The 19,471-nt window shown below is 42.9% G+C and overlaps 1 protein-coding gene across 1 annotated transcript in view; it reads right to left on the reverse strand.

Moving 5' to 3' along the window:
- The window catches only part of DTWD2 (DTW domain containing 2), a 425,138-nt gene that overhangs the window by 160,600 nt on the left and 245,067 nt on the right, over nucleotides 1–19,471 (reverse strand). Inside the window, exon 5 of the mRNA XM_082251766.1 lies at nucleotides 1,909–2,101. Within this exon, the coding sequence (XP_082107892.1) occupies nucleotides 1,909–2,101 (193 nt within the window). The remainder of the gene's footprint in view (nucleotides 1–1,908; nucleotides 2,102–19,471) is intronic.

Raw genomic sequence — 19,471 nt, forward strand, 5'->3', positions numbered from 1 at the left:
AATCGATTATGTCGATTTTGTGACCGGAATTCCGCTTTAATCTCTATGTTTCACCTAAGGCTAGTCACTTCATTGGACATAGGTAAGGGTTTACAACCACTTTAAATATTTTTTTTCCAGAATGCACAGACTACCTTCAACCTGCCACAGATATCAGTGAACCCTCCGACATGCATACATCGTCTGATCATCTTATAATGTTTTTTTGGCCTAACTACTTCCAGAAACAGAAGAATCTGGCCAAACGAGTATTCTTCATTATAGAAATGGAAAAAGGGGGAGTGAAGCATGTGTAGAAACTACTTGGATCAGATTATCTTTGGAGAAAAAATGGCAATCAGGCAAGGTTTTCTAACCTCTCTGACCACTTTTCCTTTAAAGTGGAAGTAAACACTCCTATCGTTTTCAGCCACGGAAGCTGCCATTTTGGCCTTTGTTTAAGCTACAACTGCCATGATGCTGCACATGTGATCAGTTATGACACCAGCCATTGGATGGTTTGACAGTTTGGTTGGGAGCACAACCAATTTGGAAACTGTTAAATCGATGGGTTTACTTCTGCTTTAAGAACAGGGGAAAGGGAGAAGAACGAACGCGAGCACCTGCCTGCTACCGCTGGATGTGACGTGGGCTGTTGGAAGACCACCCAGAAACCAGAAAGTGCTGGACACCACCGACACAGCCGGGACCAGAGACTTTTCTTCCCCTTCTCCCAGTTTATCCCTCAGCAGAGCAGATGAAACCTTTACCATGCTGGCTTTTCACATACGTCATGTGAGTTTTTATTTCTCTTTGTGCAATAAACCAACCTTTTTAATCTACACTGAGGTGGCGCCGCTCTCTTCTCCCCTTCCCCTGTTTGTTTCGTTACAGAGTTCGCTCTAGCTCTGTTTGCAGCCACACCGCTCATCCATAGACATTCAACCTAGGACTGTTATTTACAGACTCTGTCCACTAAAAAGAAGTGACCATAAAGCTTTTACCCTTTATGCATCTATAAGTATGCACATGCTATATAATCATCATTACACTATATCATTACTTGTCACACAAGCGCTGGTCTATGTTTTTGTTTTTCTGCTTTAAGAACACCTGTTTAGAACTGCCAAAGCTATCTATGCTATGGATATTTGGCTATGACCCAGTATGGCTAAAATGGTCACATTGAGTTGATAATACAGTATTTATGAGCATATTAAGATATTCAACACTTATTACAATATAGGATGAGTACAGAATGACTATGCATATCAAAGTCCTAAATATGCATTACAGGTAGATAGAAACTGCCAGAAAAACATAACGTAAAAAACTATTTTGAGATCCTGTTAAAAGGTAGGACCGTTTGTCCTTATAGAAGAGCAGATGACAGATACACAGTCAGAAATATATGAAAGACAAAAAAATTCTATCAACCATTCCTCACCCTGACCCCAGAAGGGTATGAATAAATAAATACTGACAATTTGTTTCTGCCATCTCAAATTCATGCCCAAAGCAAGATTCGGTTCAGTCTGAACATAATGTCATAAATCATGGTATTGGTGAGCAATTGTCTGCGAGGGTCAACAAGAGTATTTGATCTCACTCTTTTGCTGACCATAGTCCACAGGAGGTTAAACATAATTTGAAAATTACAGCACTACTCAATTGTCAGTTCCCCTTTCTGCTATAACTTAGTAGCCTGACTTTTGAGTACATTGTAAAATATATTTCCAAAATCATACCCGCAGGTGCAGAGTTATGACACTGTCAGACACACGTATAAGCAGACGGCAGCACTGTCTATCATTGTCTTGTTACTGTCCATGAATCTTGGAATATAGCTACACTATAAATAAACGTAAAAGATATTTCATCTTAGGAACACAAACACACTAATTTTATAGGAGAATAGTTCTGATTTACCTGCTTTGGCAGTCGGAAAAGGGAATTTTTGTAGAATATATCTTTGGCCTGACTCCACGTGCCATCTATTATGATGAGGGAGTGCGGCTGTTGATCGGCTGCTAGGGACAGCTCTTCCAAATTAGCTGCTTCAGCTCCAGGATACAGGATAAAAGTACCGCGATTCCTGCAGACAGCTGCAAGCTCTGGATATCTAAACACAGAAGTAAAATAATGAATATTAAAATGCTTTGTGATAAATTACAATGCTTTTCAAAAATTAAAATCCCCAGGAAAGTTTGATCTGTAGCTGCTTAAAGGAGAATTCTAGCTTATGCCTTGCTGTCTTCTAATGCTACAAAAGCATCTGCTGTTAACTAAAGCAAAAAAACTCATAACGTGTTATTAAACACTGTGAACACTGGATTTATACTGATATCCGCAGCCTAAGGCCCGTTTACACCTGAACGATTTTCTTCTTGAAGCTCCAAGACACTTAAAGCCCCGTACACACGTACCGATCGTCGGCATACAAATGTTCGTCTTTTCTCCCCGGGATGTCGGTGTCTGTTGAAAAGTGCAAAGACAGCACAAGGACAGCACAAGAATTTTGTCTGCAGACTTCAGCTGACTGCAGAAGTGATGTCATGTAATGGTTAACTTTCCCTGTGTTTTTAATTTTCTGAGCATGCCCAGTCTTGCAAATCTGCGGTCTGTCGGCCGAATTCTGTACTGACAGGCGAACAATCGTCCGTTCTGGTGTCCGCAGACAAAAATTTTCATGTTTGCACGAAAGACTTTTGTCCGCGGATTGTGCGCAGACATCTGTCGGAGGCACCATACTAACACGCGTACAATCGGCAGATCTTTCGTCCGCCGACGTTTGTATGCCGACGATCTGTACGTGTGTACGGGCCTTTACAAGCAAAATCCCATTCATTTCAATGGTCCCTGTTCACATCTATGCATTTTGTCACCTGTAGCAAAACTCCTGTTGTTCAAAAAAGTACATGAGCTTCTTTTAGGTAGTTTGGAGTGGAGTGTTTTTGGCCCCACAGACTTCAATGAAAAACACACGACATTAGCGTTTCAGGCCCCATTCCCACCCGAGCAGAGGAATGTTCAAGTGTTTTTATTTGAAAGTTTTTTAAGCGTATTACGAATGGTTTAGAAGCGCATTACAAGCCTTTTATATGTGTATTCAAGCTTCAGGTGTTTTTATTTTAGCCAATAAAAAGCAATAAGGAGAGGAGATTAGGGGTGGAGAGCTGTTGTTGTTTTGTCAAAAAACATGTAAAACGCTCATGTTGTGATGCCTCTTCCCTGCCTGTTTTTACTTCATCCTTGCTGCCAATCGTGCTGCACTCCAGTGTATTTCATGTGGTTGTGGGGCATTTGCGGCACTTTCCCATTTACTTGCATGTGTAAAATTACATTTCAGGTGAACTTTGCCTCGGGCATGAAGCAAAGCATCACAGCTGCGACATGTAAACATCCCAGTCCACTGCCTATTGCAGCAGAGGGTGGGGGTGGTAGGTAGAAAAACACAACTCAACCATGCATTTTTGCCATCCCCAACTACAAATCTTAGAACTGTACAGGATGATCTGAAACTATTAGTCACCTCCAGGCTGTATTTATTAAAGCAGAGCTAAAATATATCTAAAACCAGCCTTTCTTAATCTTTTTAGGCCTTGTGGAATCCCCTGCTTAAACCAATTTATTAGGAGTAGGTAACAAATATTCCCATTACAGCGATAGTCAATGGAACCTTACACTTGTGATCAGCATTCTACCCTTTGAGACAGCTAAAAAGATCATTGGTGTCATGGCACTAGTTTGGTCCTGGAACGAGCAGACACCATTGAATAGGAAGTCAATCAGCCACAGCTCAAGAAACCCTTAGAAACCTCTAGATGAACCCAAGTTGAGAATGACTGATTTAAACTATCCTATATAACCTTCTGCTCTGCTTTGCTGTTTTACTCCTATTTTAATAAATTAGAATGCCTAATAAGTACCTTTCATAAGCTTCAGGTGCCTCTATCTGTTGCCATTTGAACATATCTACAGCAGCAGGACATTTTTTCTCTATCAAATAGGAGAATCTTTTTGTTTAGGGCTAGTCCTACATAAGAAAAATGCAACTCTTCTCAAGGGCACGCAAAAAACAATGGTTTTCTGTGTGCCCCTGTTTGCACTTCCTCGCACTTGTCAGCTGTGAAGTAGCACAGTTTGGAAAGAAATGGAAAACATCCACATTTTTCTTCCTCTCTGCTCATCAGGTCTTTGTGTGACTCTGTGTTTTTATGCACAGCAGCTGAGCTGCCAAGCATACAAATGAATAGAATATCACTTTGTGACGTTCTATTAAAGTTTAAAAAAAAGGGGGGGGGAACAGTGACTTGCATTGTAAAAACGCAAAGCACCGCAACCTCCCCCCTTTGGTAGCTATGATCACTACCCGCAGGGAAAACAGGAACGTTATTGTGTACGGGTAGTGTGAACCTTTCCTATAGGCAGAGCACATGACCCGCTTTGTTAGGGTGATGGCAGCTTAAAAACAGAAACAGGCAAACTAGGGTAGCGTTAGAGATACCTTCAAGTCAAACTTGATTAATATGCTGTGGCAGACACCCAGAGTCACAAATAAAAAAAATCTTTGCTTACTAACTAAAAGGCTCTTGAGAAGCACGAAAAGCTAGCTTACTTTGCCACCATAATCCATGAAGAGCAGACTTTAGCTATGAGCACGTGCCTTTAAACACAAGTATAAGGATGGGTTAACCTAAAACACAAAGTGAAAAAAACCTGTGCAAGAATAAACAAAAAAAATTGAAACGTTCTATTTTCAGGCAATTTCAGCTTACTTTTAATGAAAACTCAACACAGAAATTTAGCTATTCTTTTTCCTTTTTTTTTTTTTTTTTTAGCTATTCTTAGTAAAATTTTTGCTACTAAGGCAGGGTTTCCTAACCAGGAGCTCTTAAATTGGGCATATGGGAACCAAATGATGGGAGCATGGGACTGGATCTTTAAAAAATTCAAGTGTATGTAAACACAAAAAAAGTGTTTTTTTTTTGTGTGACAGTGTGCACTGCGAATCGCAGCAGGGAGCCGGGACCTGGACCCCGGCTGGAGATTCAGAGTGCTTGCTGCCTTACTGAAGCAGAGATCCAGTTGGAACCCCGGGGGAACGAGTTAGAGTCCGCTTTGCTGAGGAGATCCAGCTGCACAAGGTGAGGGGGGATGGAGAAACTCGGGGGGGGGGGGCAAAATGTTGCATTGACTCCTGCACAATGTCAGCTAGGTGAGCCGCCTATCAGTGCCCATGAGTGCTGCCTATCAGTGAAGCCTCATCAGTTCCCATCAGTGCAGCCTCATCAGTGCTGCCCATCAGTGCTACCTATCAGCGCTCATGAGTCCAGCCTATCAGTGCCATCTCATCAGCGCTGCCCATCAGTGCTGCCTCTCAGTGCCATCTCATCAGTGTCATTTATCAGTGCCACCTCATCAGTGCCCATAAGTGCAGTCTATCAGTGCCTCCTCGTCAACGCACATTATTGCAGTCTATGAGTGCCCATCAGTATCTCAAAAAATGTCTCTTAGGTACAGTGTTGCATGACTGTGCAATTGTCATTCAAATGTCACAGCGATAAATGCAGCAGAGCTAAAGTTTTTGTTTCTGCTTCTTCATATACTGGCACCTCCTGTGTAAACCTGTGCCATGCATCTGTAAAGATACACATCAGGGCCACATAAGAGAAAGGGTTTTGTCACTAAAAAAAAAGCTTTGTTAGGGGGGTACTAGGAGGTGGGCAGAGGGTGGAACCAAAGGACAGCGCACTGAGGTGGGTAGGGGGTGGAGACAACTGGTGACTCAGACAAGAAAAAAAGCTTTGTTAGCTAAAGTTTTTTTTTTTTTGCTTTATTCACATACTGGCACCTCCTGTGTAAACCTGTGCCATGCATCTGTAAAGATACACATCAGGGCCACATAAGAGAAAGGGTTTTGTCACTGAAAATAAAGCTTTGTTAGTTCAAATAAAAACAATCTCCTAACTTTTTTTTAGCTGGCTCCTAGATTTAAAGCAAATTTGTCAAGCCCTGCTCTAACATTAAAAAAACTGTTGCAACACTGCACATTTAGCCTGTTTTCTCTATATTTATGTGTGGACAATTCAATAAAGGGAGAATGATACAGTGCTGGGAGGGGCTCTTCAAATGGGGTATTCAGATTAAATAAAAGTAATGTATTTCCATTTTATTCCTCCATTTAATAAGACTGAGTCGCTCTACGACATGAAATCATAAAACCAGGCTTTTTTTCAGCGGGAACGCAGGGGAACGCAGTTCCGGAACCTCCAGTCTGAATGTATGCAATGGCAAAGGGGTGCTGGGGCCAGTGGGTTGAGCTGAAGGGCCTATTGATGCTGGCTTCTGAGGGATCTATTGTTGCTGGGGTGAATCTATTGTTGCTGGCGGGCATTTTGTTGTGGGTGGGGCTTTTATTGCAGTTGAGGATTTATTGTTGCTGGGGGGCTATTGTTGTTGGGGGGGGTTATTGTTGCAGGGGAGGATTTACTGGGGGGGGGGGGATTGTTGCAGGGGAGGATTTATTGTTGCTATTGTTGTTGGGGGTCTATTGTTGCTGATTGCAGGGGACCTATTTTACTGTTTTTTCTATTGTTGCAGGGGAAGATTTATAGCTGCTGAGGGGATCCATTGTTAGGGGGGGGGGGGTCTATTGTTGCTGATTCCAGGAGATCTATTTTACTGCTTTTCTAGTTATTATTAACAAATTTCATACAAATTACCTAGAACCACAACATGATACTTGGTTCTGTATTCTCTAAAAAGGGGGGTACTAGGAGGTGGGCAGAGGGTGGAACCAAAGGACAGCGCACTGAGGTGGGTAGGGGGTGGAGACAACTGGTGACTCAGACAAGGGGAGTACCTGCACCTAGTCTCGGAGAAAAAATACCCTGCACAACACACACAACTGACTGAAGTCCAATTATCCAGCTATTAAATTTTGTATGGAGAATGAATGTATGCAAATAGTTGCACCAAAACTGCAGCTTCAGGACCATATAAAATTAAACAGATATAAGGGGGAGGGGGAGCTAATCATATCACTAGGTGCAGATTTAAAGGAAAGAGATCTGTTTAAGTCTGTGCATAGAATTAGCTGTTAAGTGTAACTTTATCCATGCAGCCACAAATCACCCATTATATGCCATAGATCGCCCCCACACAAACTTCCTCAAATTCACAGTTCACCACAACTGCTGACAATTACTGTATTTTCTGGCGTATAAGACTACTTTTGAACCTCAAAAAAATCCCCCAAAAATGGGGGGTCGTCTTATACGCCGAGTATAATATCTCCAAGGTAACCTAAGTATAAATATTACCGGTAGATGAAAATTAGGGGGGGTCGTCTAATACGCCAGAAAATACGGTAGCTACTGACTGTGATCGTCGCATAATGATATAACCATCAGTGATGGTAACACAACAGAACCAAAGCAATAAATAGTAATAATAATAAATAAATAGTAATAATATAAATAGTAATAATATAGTAATAAATAGTAACAAAGTAATAAATCTGCTTATCTTTAAGCCTGTGCAGTCACACTCTTAGCTCCATGTACACGGGACGTTGTTAAAAGTCCCTTGAATGCTGGAATTTTATTTTATTTTTTTAGGACGTTTAAAGCGTCCGTGGTGTCGCGTTTGCACCCGCATTTAGCGGGCGTTTGCATTTAAAACCGTTCCTAGAGGTCAAAAAAATAATTCCCCTTTAAAATGGAAAAACGCAAGCGCCAAACGCGGGTTATCGCTTTTGGTTGTGTTTGGCCGCGTTTTTGCGTTTGAAACGCCGGGAAACACACGTTCGAACGCAAATAATTGCGTTCCAAAAAACGTCCCTGAACTCAACTGCCTGCAAATGACTGTAAACGACCCTGTGTACATGGACAGATAAGATAACATGTAGGTGGGTTCAGGGGCTTCTGAAAAAGAAGAAGAAAATTTTAATTTTAACGTTTAAGAAAATAACGCCCAACTGCTCCTAAACAGCCATTTGCAACGTCCCGTGTACATGGAGCTTTAGGCAGGCCATACGTGATTTATTTTCTTTTGTTCGACCAGCGGGTTGAACCAAAGAAAATAAAACTATTCCTTCATCCATAAACTCATAAGCACCACTGGCTATAGCCGAAGGCACCGATCAAGCGAAAATTTTCCAACAGGCTGGTTGTACAGATGTCGGCTAAATTTCAATCCATCTATGGCCGATTTTAGGCCCCTTTCACATGGATGTTCCATCCGTCTGCGTTTAATCTATTTTGGAAAAAAAAACAGACAGCAACGCATCTCTATGGGCTATTAGATGTAAACAGATGAACATCCATTTATATCCGATGTTGCTGCTTAGGTCTGTTTTTTTAAATGGATCAAGTCCCCATACTGTTCTGTTCAACCAGACCTAAATGGATATAACCTAAATGGATGTTTACAACCGTTTCATTCGGTTTTGTTTTTTTAAGGGAATAGGATTGACCAAAAGTAAAAAAAAAAAAAAAAAAAAAAAAAGCAGGCTTACCCCCTCAATCCATGCCAGGCCCTTCAGATCTGGTATGGATTTTAAGTGGGACCTAATGCCAAAAAACAACAAAAAATAAATGTATGGAGTCCCTCCCAAAATCCATACCAGACCCTTATCCAAGCATAAAGCCTGGCAGGCCAGGAAAGGGTGAAGGGCAAGCATGTGCCCCCCCCCCCTCCTGAACAACCCAAGGCCACAGACCTACAATGACCTCCTCCCCAGAAAAGCACCTTGTACACATGTTGATGAGGACAAGGCCTCGTCCCCTAAACCCTGGTCCAGTGATTGTGAGGGTCTGCAGGCACAAAGCTTATCAGTATCTAAACTTATCGGCACACATTTTTTTTATTTGTGGCTTCCACATATACAGTATTTTCAAATGTATACAGCAAAATGCAAATTGTTGAAATGTTTTTTTTTTTTTTTTCTGTGCTGACAAGCTGGTAAGTTTGGACTCAATTATTTTTGTTTTGTGTTACGCAAGTGATATATGCCTACCTATATTACATTCAGAGACAATTGTGTACTGTCCGTGATACTTTTTTTATTTGCACTAACATACAATTTTTCAGGACAAGCTTTCGGGGTATGTCCCCTTCTACCCCGAAAGCTTGTCCTGAAAAATTGTATGTTAGTGCAAATAAAAAAAGTATCACGGACAGTACTCAATTGTCTCTGACGCAAGTGCACTTATACGGCTACAATGACCTCAAGCATGATGGTATATTACATTCAAAAGACAAAATTGCATTTTTGGATGCTGGTGCCACTGCTAATGGCCTAAAATTTAAGAAGGTAATTAAAAAATGTATTTTGCGGTTATACATTTTTTTCTGTTACTGAAACTCAGTAATGTTATTCTGAGGTTATGTCAAACATTTCAGAAGTGCCTATATGCAGTAGATACAACACGATTTATAAATTGACTTTCAATTTTAAACCATATTGCAGTGTGTACAGAAATCACAAACACCAGAGATATGGCTGCTATTGCCATCAAACACAAGCTGGTCTCCACTTTAGTTCCCAATAACACCAGTTGGTAAATAATCCCTGCCGTTTAACATTTTCTGTTTTCTCACAACCCTGCGTTTTTCAGCACTAAATGTATTCCCTTGATAAATGGCCTTTTATCTGTGCTTCAAGTACAATATAGTACAAACACAGTCATGCCATATAAATCTCAGTCTGGAATAGAGGAATATTAGAGTATTAACAGACACTATTGCTGTTTTACTACTGTGTGGAATCTGAAACTTTTATGGCTTTGTAATATATAAAAGGGCTGAAGGAAACATGAATTAACCAGCGTGAGTAGGGAAAGTGTGGTATCTCAGCAGCATTCACCTTGTAATGCCTTATTAAGACACAAACAAAATGACATTTTCAGTGGTACACTATTAAACCTGGCAAAGACTGCCTGAGGAATGGCATACATATGTTGTTCCATAATGCCGCCTGTACTTTCACAGTTTAGCGTCTGCCTGCAATCATTTAAGCAGGAAAAAAAAAAGAACGTGAAATGTTCACACATTAGCTGCAAAATTATTCTGCTCCTTACACAGTTTAGAAAATAATTCTCAGCCTTGCGGAAATAGAATGACCAAGGGCAGATTACTTAGCAGACTGGAAACAAATCAAACAGAAAGGGCACGACAGCCATGCCCAAGAAGTGGATGATGCTGAAACACTGTTATTAATTCAAGTTACTAGAACACTCTTCAGGACTCCAGTCAGGAGACTCTCTCATGGCAGTCTTGGCTATTACTTTCATGCTTACCCTTAGTTAGGTGGTCAGGACAAGTAATGAGTTTGTAAGGCCTTGCTTTGAAATGTGCCAGACATTTTACAATTGTAAATATAATTACATAGTTTAGGTTGAAAACAAGACATAAGTCCACCTTGCTCAACCAATAAAAAAACAAAAACAGTAAAGAAAACCCAACCATACATATCCCATATACACAATCCTATACCAACAGTTGATCCAGAGAAATAGCCATGCACTACATTGGTGCATGCGTGTTCTTCATTGTGGTGCCCTGGCCAACCATTCAAATGAATGAATTGCCTAAACACAGTGCATAGTAGTGTTTTACTGTGCATTGAAGTGCTTGCAAAAAAAGTTTCATCAGAGGTGCATTCTATTATTGTGCTTGGAATGCCTTTCAAACTATAATGGCACCACAATGCACCAACATGCAAATACTGTGCATTGAGGTAATGCATGTATTATTGCAGCACAAAGGTGTTAAGCCAGACCTAAAGTGTTACTAAATCCAGGACCCTGTAATCAGTATATCTGGTCTCCCACAGTACAGAGAACATGGAAATGCAATTATTTTAGTAAATATAAGCTGATAAATACCTTTTCTAATCAGCAGGATATAGCAACTTTGTGACTTATATCAGTTCCTGGTAAAGCTTGTAGGAGGAGTTTTCATATTGCACTGAGCTGTCCTATCGGGATACAGGACCCCTGACCCTCTGTCTAGACAGTGCTGATTGGCCCTGTGCTAATCACATGCACTCTACTAGGAAAAAAAAACCTCTCTAGAAATACACACTAAACTGAGCATGTGCAACCTGACTCCAAAGGCTCTGTCTTATCCAGGCATGTTCTAGAGTCAGTGGAAGAAGAGAAGGATCAGTGCATACATGATCAAACAGCCTTTTTACACAATGCAGAGGATTAACCCCTTAGGTTCCACAGTGAGTATAACAAGCATGCTTTACTGCATATACAGAGTAATTTTACTGTTGTGGGTTTAGTAACACTTTAATGGGCTCCATCATTATCCAAAACCTAATGCAAATGTTCTTGGAAAAACTGGTAGGACACTTTTGTGTAATGAAAAAATAGTTATATTGTTTAGACACATGGGTTGTGCTCCAGCTCCAGGCAATTGCTCACTAACAAATAATAAAACTTGACAACGCCCAGTATTAACCCTGCCGCTCCCAGCATTGCCTCAGTTTTATCTGCAAGCAATATCAGAGTGAAATCAGAAGGTGAAGGACCCATATCCTGTGATGTACTCCAAGAAATTGATTTTACAGGTAAGTAAGAAGTCCTCTTTACTCAATCATACATAACGACACAGGAGAGTTAATTCTTACATTATTGGTACTTCCAAAAGCAATGAGGGGTAGGCAAAAGCAAACAATGGTTAGCAAGCCCAGCATGAACAATCTTCTTATCAGATCAAGAAAGGGAATAACTGAGAAGATCCTTACAGGGCCACATGTAGGATTTTCTGACCAAGGCCCAAGTCCACTGTCCATGAAGGGTGTGGCTGGAGGACATCATTACGTTGACAGGAACCCGAAGCTGGCCTTCTTGGATCACAATTTGCGTGGTAGCCTCTGGTATAATAGAGTTAATGAAAAGGCTTTAAGCCACTGTGAGTTGCCATATGGACCTTTCAGGTCCGTTTCCCAGCGCTGCATGACCTTTGATTTACTGAAAGTCAATTTATCTTGAAACACATTGTAAAACAATGAAGTGCCTTTACCAGGAGGATCTGAGGACATGCCATTCCTTGGGATGCATGGTAATTGGGGAGGGGGGTTGGCTACAAGGAAAAAGAAAGCACACAGTAAGTGGAAATAATCTCTCGGGAGCTTAAATTCCTCCATTAGGTCAGATACGCTTTTAGGATTTTGGTTACAGAGTAAGTCGTGTACAAACTTAATTCCGTGACAGGACCAATGTCTTACAGAAAGATCTGGTAGTACAGCCTCTAGTACTAGGGCAGGAAACCTCGCATCATGGTTAGGTTGGGACCGTAGGGAGGTATGATTGAGAGCTCTCCAAGCTAAAAGAAATGCCTCGGTAGGCAATAAGTGTCCCTTCTTTGGGTGACTTTTCCATAGGTCTAAAAAGAGAAAAAAGTGCAAAGTAGGAGCATGTATTATTGAGGATTCTATTTCTAACCAGAGAACCTACGATCAGTGTTTAAGCTGGTCTAACTGTACAGCCATACTGTAGTCCTTTATGTCCACCATCCCTATACCTCCAGCCTTCCTGTATTTCACCATTAGGTTGTATGGACATCTAGGCCATTTCCCCTTCCGAACGAAATGCTAAAGCAGCGACATTAGAGCATGCAGGTGGGTAGGCTTAATGGGGATGGGAAGTTTTCTGAATAAACACAGTATCTGCGGTAGGGTCCACCAACTTTTTCGAACAAATATCTTGTCCAGATGAGCCCAGTCCTCTTCAGTATGAGGATGCAATGGAATGAACTTGTTCAGTTTGGACGCTTTCCAAAACACTGGTACGTCTGACCTTGAATGCCCCAGTAGTGACAGTTTCACGTTCTACCAGACCATTTCCTTGAAAACATTCACTGTGGACTGTTGAGAAGTAGACACATAAGCGGCATGGGCTTCCTCTTCAGAGGATGTCATTCTCATTTGAAACTGCTTCCTTGGACTCTGCCTCCTCTACTTGCTCCTCATACAACAGACGAAAGGGTGGTAGGGAAAAGTTACAAAGTAGCTTCAGTGGGAGTGGAGACCTCTGATGGCCATCTCTCCACAAATCCTTTGGGATATTCTCTAGTTGCTCCAACAGTGGAAAAGGCAGCTGAGAATTCCTCCTTGAACACGAGGGTCATCTGAGAGCCAGAGGCAGTATGCTGCATTGTATTTAAATCTGTGGATAGATTTCTATCTCCTGAATTAAGGGAGTCTAGTCCACCTGGTCCTAATCCTTCTAGTGTCAAATATGCCAATCTGCTCTGATTTCCAGGCTCAAAAAAGGAGGGGGGAGGTTTAAAGGTAGCCCCACAGTGTTCCACAATCTGGAGGACTTGGGGTCCCACATGCGTCACAGCCTGTACTTTGTAGAAACACAGCAAGTGTGGCCTGCTCACTGGTGTCCTCAAAAGAAATAAGCAGACACCAAAATTATGTGTGTGAGTGAAATGTAAGGCCTGACAGCTGTGCTTACATACTAGCACTGGATGGTGGGCCACACTTGCAAAGCGCAGAGCAGACAGGGGAAGCAATCAGTCCAGCAAAACAGGGCCTTGCACATGCCCTCTACCAGTGGATGCCCACAGCACCCTTTAGAGGAGCCAACTAGTTGGGACCTGCTATTCTCCTTGGCTCAGCAAGGAAAGAAACCCACAGTCACCATTTTTCTAGGTAAATATATTTCTAAAGGTACTATTGAGATGAAATTTTCTGTGTAACAACCCATTCAGATTGTATGGGTAACAACCCATACAATCTGTACAAACAAAGAAACCAAAACCATTACGTTCAGAAATTAGTTTATGTGTAATAAAATGGAATGACACAGGGAAAGAGTATTGAACGCGCTAACTGAAATGTAATACTTCGTACCAAATCCCTTGTTGGTAATGACAACTTTAAGATGCCTCCTGTATGGAGAAAGGAATCACATGCATTACTCAGGTGTGATTTTGGCCCATTCTTCCACACAAACTTCAAATTCTCTGGGCTTCTTCTATAAAACAGTATCTGCAGTAGGGTTCACCAACTTTTTCGAACAAAATCTGATCTTTAGTTGTTTCCAAAGAGTTTCTATTGGATTCATGTCAGGGGATTGGCTGGGCCATTCTAGCAGCTTTATTTTCTTTAAAAACAGTTGAGTTTCCTTGGCTTTGTGCTTGGGATTATTGTCTTGCTGAAATGTCTACCCTCATCTTCATCATCCTGGTAGATGGTAGATGGTAGCAGATTTTTATCAAGAATGTCTTGGTACATTTTTCCATTCATCCTTCCTTCAATGACATGAAGTTTGCCAGTAACATATGCTGAAAAACAGCCCCACACCATGATGTTCCCACCTCTAAACTTCACTGTTAATATGGTGTTTTTGGGGTGATGTGCAGTGCCATTTGACCTCAAAACATGGTGTATTATTAGTGTATTATGGCATCCAAAGAGTTCACTTTTGGTCTCATTTGACCAGACTATACTTTTCCAGTATTTCACAGGCTTAAATGTTGCGCAGCAAACTAAGCAAGCTTCAGCATGCTTTTTCTTCAGCAATGGAGTTTTGTGTTGTGAGCGTGCATACAGACCATGGAGGTTGAGTGCATTACTTATTGTTTTCTTTTAAAAAATATACCTGCCAATTCCATGTCTTTCTGAAGCTCCCCACAAGTTTTCCTTGGCTCTTGGACAATATTCTTTACACTCCTCTGTCAGAAATCTCATGAGGAACACCTGATCGTAGCTGGTTTATGGTGAAATTATGTTCTTTCCACTTCCGGATTATGGCCCCAACAGTGCTCAGGGGAACATTCAGAAGTTTAGAAATCCTTCTGTAAGCAATGCCATCAGAATGTTTTGCAACAATAAGGTTGCAAAGGTCTTTAGAAACATCCCAAGATGGGTAAAAGCAAAGAGCTTTCTTGTGTGACACCCTGGTAATGAGACACCTTTTTATAGGCCATCAGTTAAGACTGAACCAGCTAGTATTAATTTGCACTGATAAGGTCACGATTGTTTTCTAATTACCGATAGATTTCAGCTGGTACCTTGGCTTCCTATGCATTTTTGCATCTCCCTTTCTTCATGTGTTCAATATCCTTTCCCTGTGTCATTCCATTTTATTACACGTAACCTAATTTCTAAAAGTATTTGTTTTGCTTTCTTTGTATATATGGATTGCATGGGTTGTTACTGTCATGTGGTGAAAATGTAATGCCAATAGCACCTTTAGAAATATATTTACCTAGAAAATTGGTGACATGTTCAATACTTATTTTACCTGCTATATACTGAAAGGATTTTAGAAAAAAATGGGATTTTTGACTTACCGTAAAATACATTTCTCTAATGTTCATTGACGGACACAGCTCCTGATTCTTCTTAACCATTGGGTTATACTGCCCCCTACAGGAGTAGGACACTAGCCAGGAAAATGCTTGACTACGCCTATGGGCAGTCCCAGGGGGTATACACCCACTCTCAGCTATAAGCACTCAGGTTTGTTACAAGCAGTGTCAGAAGAAAGCCAACTCCACAGATGGGTGGGTGCTGTGTCCATCAATGAACATCAGAGAAATGGGTTTTTACGGTAAGTCAAAAATCCCATTTTCTCTTTCGTTCACTTACGGACACAGCTCCTGATTCTTCTTAACAATTGGGACATCCCAAAGCAGTGTTAAACATGAGAAGTGGGGAAAAAAGCAGAAAAAAATTCCCAAGGCTAGCCATAGCCAACCAGGTAACATGGAGCTCAACCATAAACAACTGGAGCTCACCTGAAAAAACAATACACCCTCAAAGAGGACCAGGTCCTCTAAACAGCAGCCAGCAAAACCTTGCGGCCAAAAGAAGCATCCACAGATGCCAACACATCCACTTTTTAAAAACGTTGTAAAAGTGTGCACCAACGACCAGGTGGCCGCCTTGCAAAACTGCCGCTGATGCTTGATGAAGGAAAACCCAGGAGGCACTAAGCGCCCTAGTAGAGTGCACCTTAACAGAGAAAGGAGGAACTTGACCCCTGATGCAATAGACCTGAACCACTGTCTGTCTGATCCATCAGGAAATGAAAAAAGAAGAAGCAGACAAGCCTTTGTGAGGTCCGTCCGTGAGCACAAACAGTGAGTCTGACTTCCTAAAAGACTCTGTAGCTGTCATGTACACCCCAATTGCCCGGACCACATACAAGGTATGCAAGGTAATTTCTTTCAGATGTTTTGCCTGGGACACAGGGAAGGCAACACAATGTCTTCATTCAAGTGACAGTCAGAGACAACCTAAGGAAGGAATGACGGACAGGGGCGAAGCACCACCTTATCCTTGTGAATCACCATATAAGGTGAATGACAGGATAACGCTGCCAGTTCCAACACCCTGCGTGCAGAGGTAAAAACCACCAAAAAAAAGGCCACTTTCAGTGGCAGCGATAGCAGGGAAAGCTCCTGAATATTTTCAAAGGGAGGCTTCTGTAGAGCTGAAAGCACCACATTAAGATCCCAGGGTGGCAACGGAGCCCACACTGAAGGAACCAAATGTCGAACTACCTGAAGAAAAGTACGCACCAGGGAGTGTGAGGCCAAAGGTCGTTGGAAAAGGACCGCCAAAGTTGATACCTGGTCTTTGATGGTACTCAAGGCAAATTTCTGTTCAGCCCCCCCCCCCCGTTAAAGGAAGGTTAAGATCCAATCCACCTAGAAGGAGCGAGGATGAACCCCAAGAGATCACCACAACCCAATGTACAATTTCCACGTACAATGGTAGATCTTCCTAGAAGTAGATTTCCTAGCTTTCAACAGCGTAGTAATCCCCGACTTCTTTAGCACCTGGCATTCAACAGCCAAGGCGCAAAGCCACCGACTTTAAAGCAGGATGGAAGATTGATCCTTGGGACAGCCGATCCTCCCTGATAGGAAGCCCCCAAGGAGTATCAGCGACCATCCGTAACTGATTGGCGTACCAAGACTGGCAAGGTCAGTGTGAATGGAATCCCTTCAGCTTTGATCCTGCACAGGAGTTGTGGCAGAAACTTGAGAGGGCTGGAACGAATCGGTCAGCCCACCTTAGAATGCCGGCTACTTACCGAGCTGCCAGGACACTACTTGTGCCCCTTTGGTGATTGATATAGACCACAGCCGTGGCATTGTCCAAATTAAATTCATACCGGACACCCCTGAGGGCGAATTGTCCAATGAGCCAGACAAAGGCTGATCGCTCGGAGTACTTTTCCCGCCTGTGAGACCCTTAACAATGTCATCCAAGTAAGCTCCAAACAGGCAATCCCCTACAAGGGGGGGTCAGATAAGGCCTTCTTAGAAGTCTGGTCCGCAGACCAGTATTTCAGCCAGACGGACAACTGCTGATACAGACAGCCTAGAATCAAAGGAGCCGCATCCAAAGAGGCATCACAGATAAACTGTAGCCCCTGGACCAACTGTTCCACCAGCTCCGCAAAGACAACAACACAGCGAACATTTGGCGGGCCAGAGCTTCTGCCCTCCTATCAGCTGGATATTTAAAGGCTGGGGACTCCTCAACCGGAATGAAGGTAGCTTTATTTAACCTGGAAATCGACAAGTGCACTACAGGTGGGACTGTCCACCTTTAACACTGTTATTCTTCATAAGGACACTGCAAGCAAAAAGCACTTAGGAACCACTGCGTTTTGGACAACCCCACTGTTTTGTGACAATGTTTTCAAAGTAAGCGGAAAAGGGAACACCCTCGCCGCTTTGGAGGGCCTGTGGGTGCCAAAAGAGACCGGCGCTTCTGACACAGCATCAGCCACAACCTCCTTTTTTTAACCACTTAACGACCAGCCACGTAGATCTACGTCGGCTGACTTTGAGTGGTTATACCGGGATGATGCCTCTAGCTAGAGGCATCATCCCGGTACCGTTGTTTGAAGCCGACGGTCGGCTTTCCGTCGCTCGGGAGCCGCTCGATCGTTACCCGGGGGGGGCGGGAGGGGACGTCCCCCCCTCCCGCCGCCTTCCGCGGCTTTGCTCGGGGCTCCCGTCCCACCGGGAGCCCCGAGCACCCAGCCGGCGCGTCCGCCGGCTGGATGGAGTCCCGATGAATGCCGGAAACGGCATCGATCGGGTCTCCGATGACGTAACCCGGAGGCGGCGTCCATGACGTCACATCCGGGTTACTGTAAAAGGCGGCAGATTTGAAAAACGGCTGTATGCAAAAATGCCGTTTTCGGCGTTTTGCATACAGGGAAGTGTAGTGGAGGGGTCTAGGGTCTTTTAGACCCTTGATCCCTCCATAAAGTGTACCTGTCACACATATTGGTGTCACAAGGGATGTTTACATTGCTTGTGACAGCAATAAAAGTGATCAGATTTTTTTTTTTTAAAAAAAAACTGTAATAAAGTTAAAAAAAAAGAAAAAATAAATAGGAAAAAAAAAAAAAAAATTTAGCCGCCCCCGTCACCGTTAGCTCGCGCACAAAAAAAAACGTATACGCAAGTCGAGCCGCAAATGAAATCGCTGTTCAAACCACACATGTGAGGTATCGCCGCGATCGCCAGAGCGTGGGCAATAATTTAAAAAAAAGAGCTACACTCTAACTCTAAACTGGTAACCGTTAAATAAATTTAAAGCGTCGCAGATTGAGATCTCTATTGACCGTAGTTTGTCGCCATCCCACGGGGGGGCGCAATTTTAAACCGTAACATGCTTGGTATCTATTTACTCGGCGTGACATCATCTTTCACAATATATAAAAAATGGGCTAACTTTACTGTTTAGTATTTTTTAAATGCAGTGAAATGTGATTTTTCAAATTTTTTCCAAAAAAATGGCGTTGCAAATACCGCGTGACAAAAATTTTTGCAATGACCGACATTTTATTCTCCAGAGTCTTTGCTAAAAAAATATATCATACCCAGCGCTGAGAGAAACCGGAAGTGTGTGTACGTGCGGCAAGGGAGCGAGGAGGAAGAGGAGCTGCAGGGACACGTGCGGGGGGAGCCGCACAAGGGGTGCGGGTGCACCGTGCAGGGGGCCGGTAACCACCAACTGAGCGGCGGTGGAGGACGGGAGCCGCTAGAAGAGCAGAGGGAGCGGCAGCAGGGACGTGAACAACCGCACCAGGATACCGGGTGCAGGGACCGAGGAAGAGCGCGGCGGGGGAGGTCGGAAACTGCCTCCCTTAGTGCCTGCATGAAGAGGAGGAGGACCGTCCGTGCCCAGTGAGGAGGAGGAGACATCCGTCCCAGTGTGTGTGTGTGGCAGCAGCTGTGAGTAAGGCAGCAGCTGCAAACAGGGAGAAAGCTGTGTGACTGAGCTCTGTGAGAAATCAATAGCTGTTTGACAGTGCTGCGACTGACTGCTGTGTGACTGTCTCTGCAACAGAGTACCTGGGAAGTCTGGTGAGTATCCTTGCGACTGGTAAGTATCTTGCGACTGGTAAGTATCTTGTGACTAGTGAGTATCCTTGCGACTGGTGAGTATCCTTGCGACTGGTGAGTATCCTTGCGACTGGTGAGTATC

This window comes from Pelophylax lessonae (assembly GCF_965119305.1).
Source record: "Pelophylax lessonae genome assembly, chromosome: 1".
NCBI classification, from domain to species: Eukaryota; Metazoa; Chordata; class Amphibia; order Anura; family Ranidae; genus Pelophylax; species Pelophylax lessonae.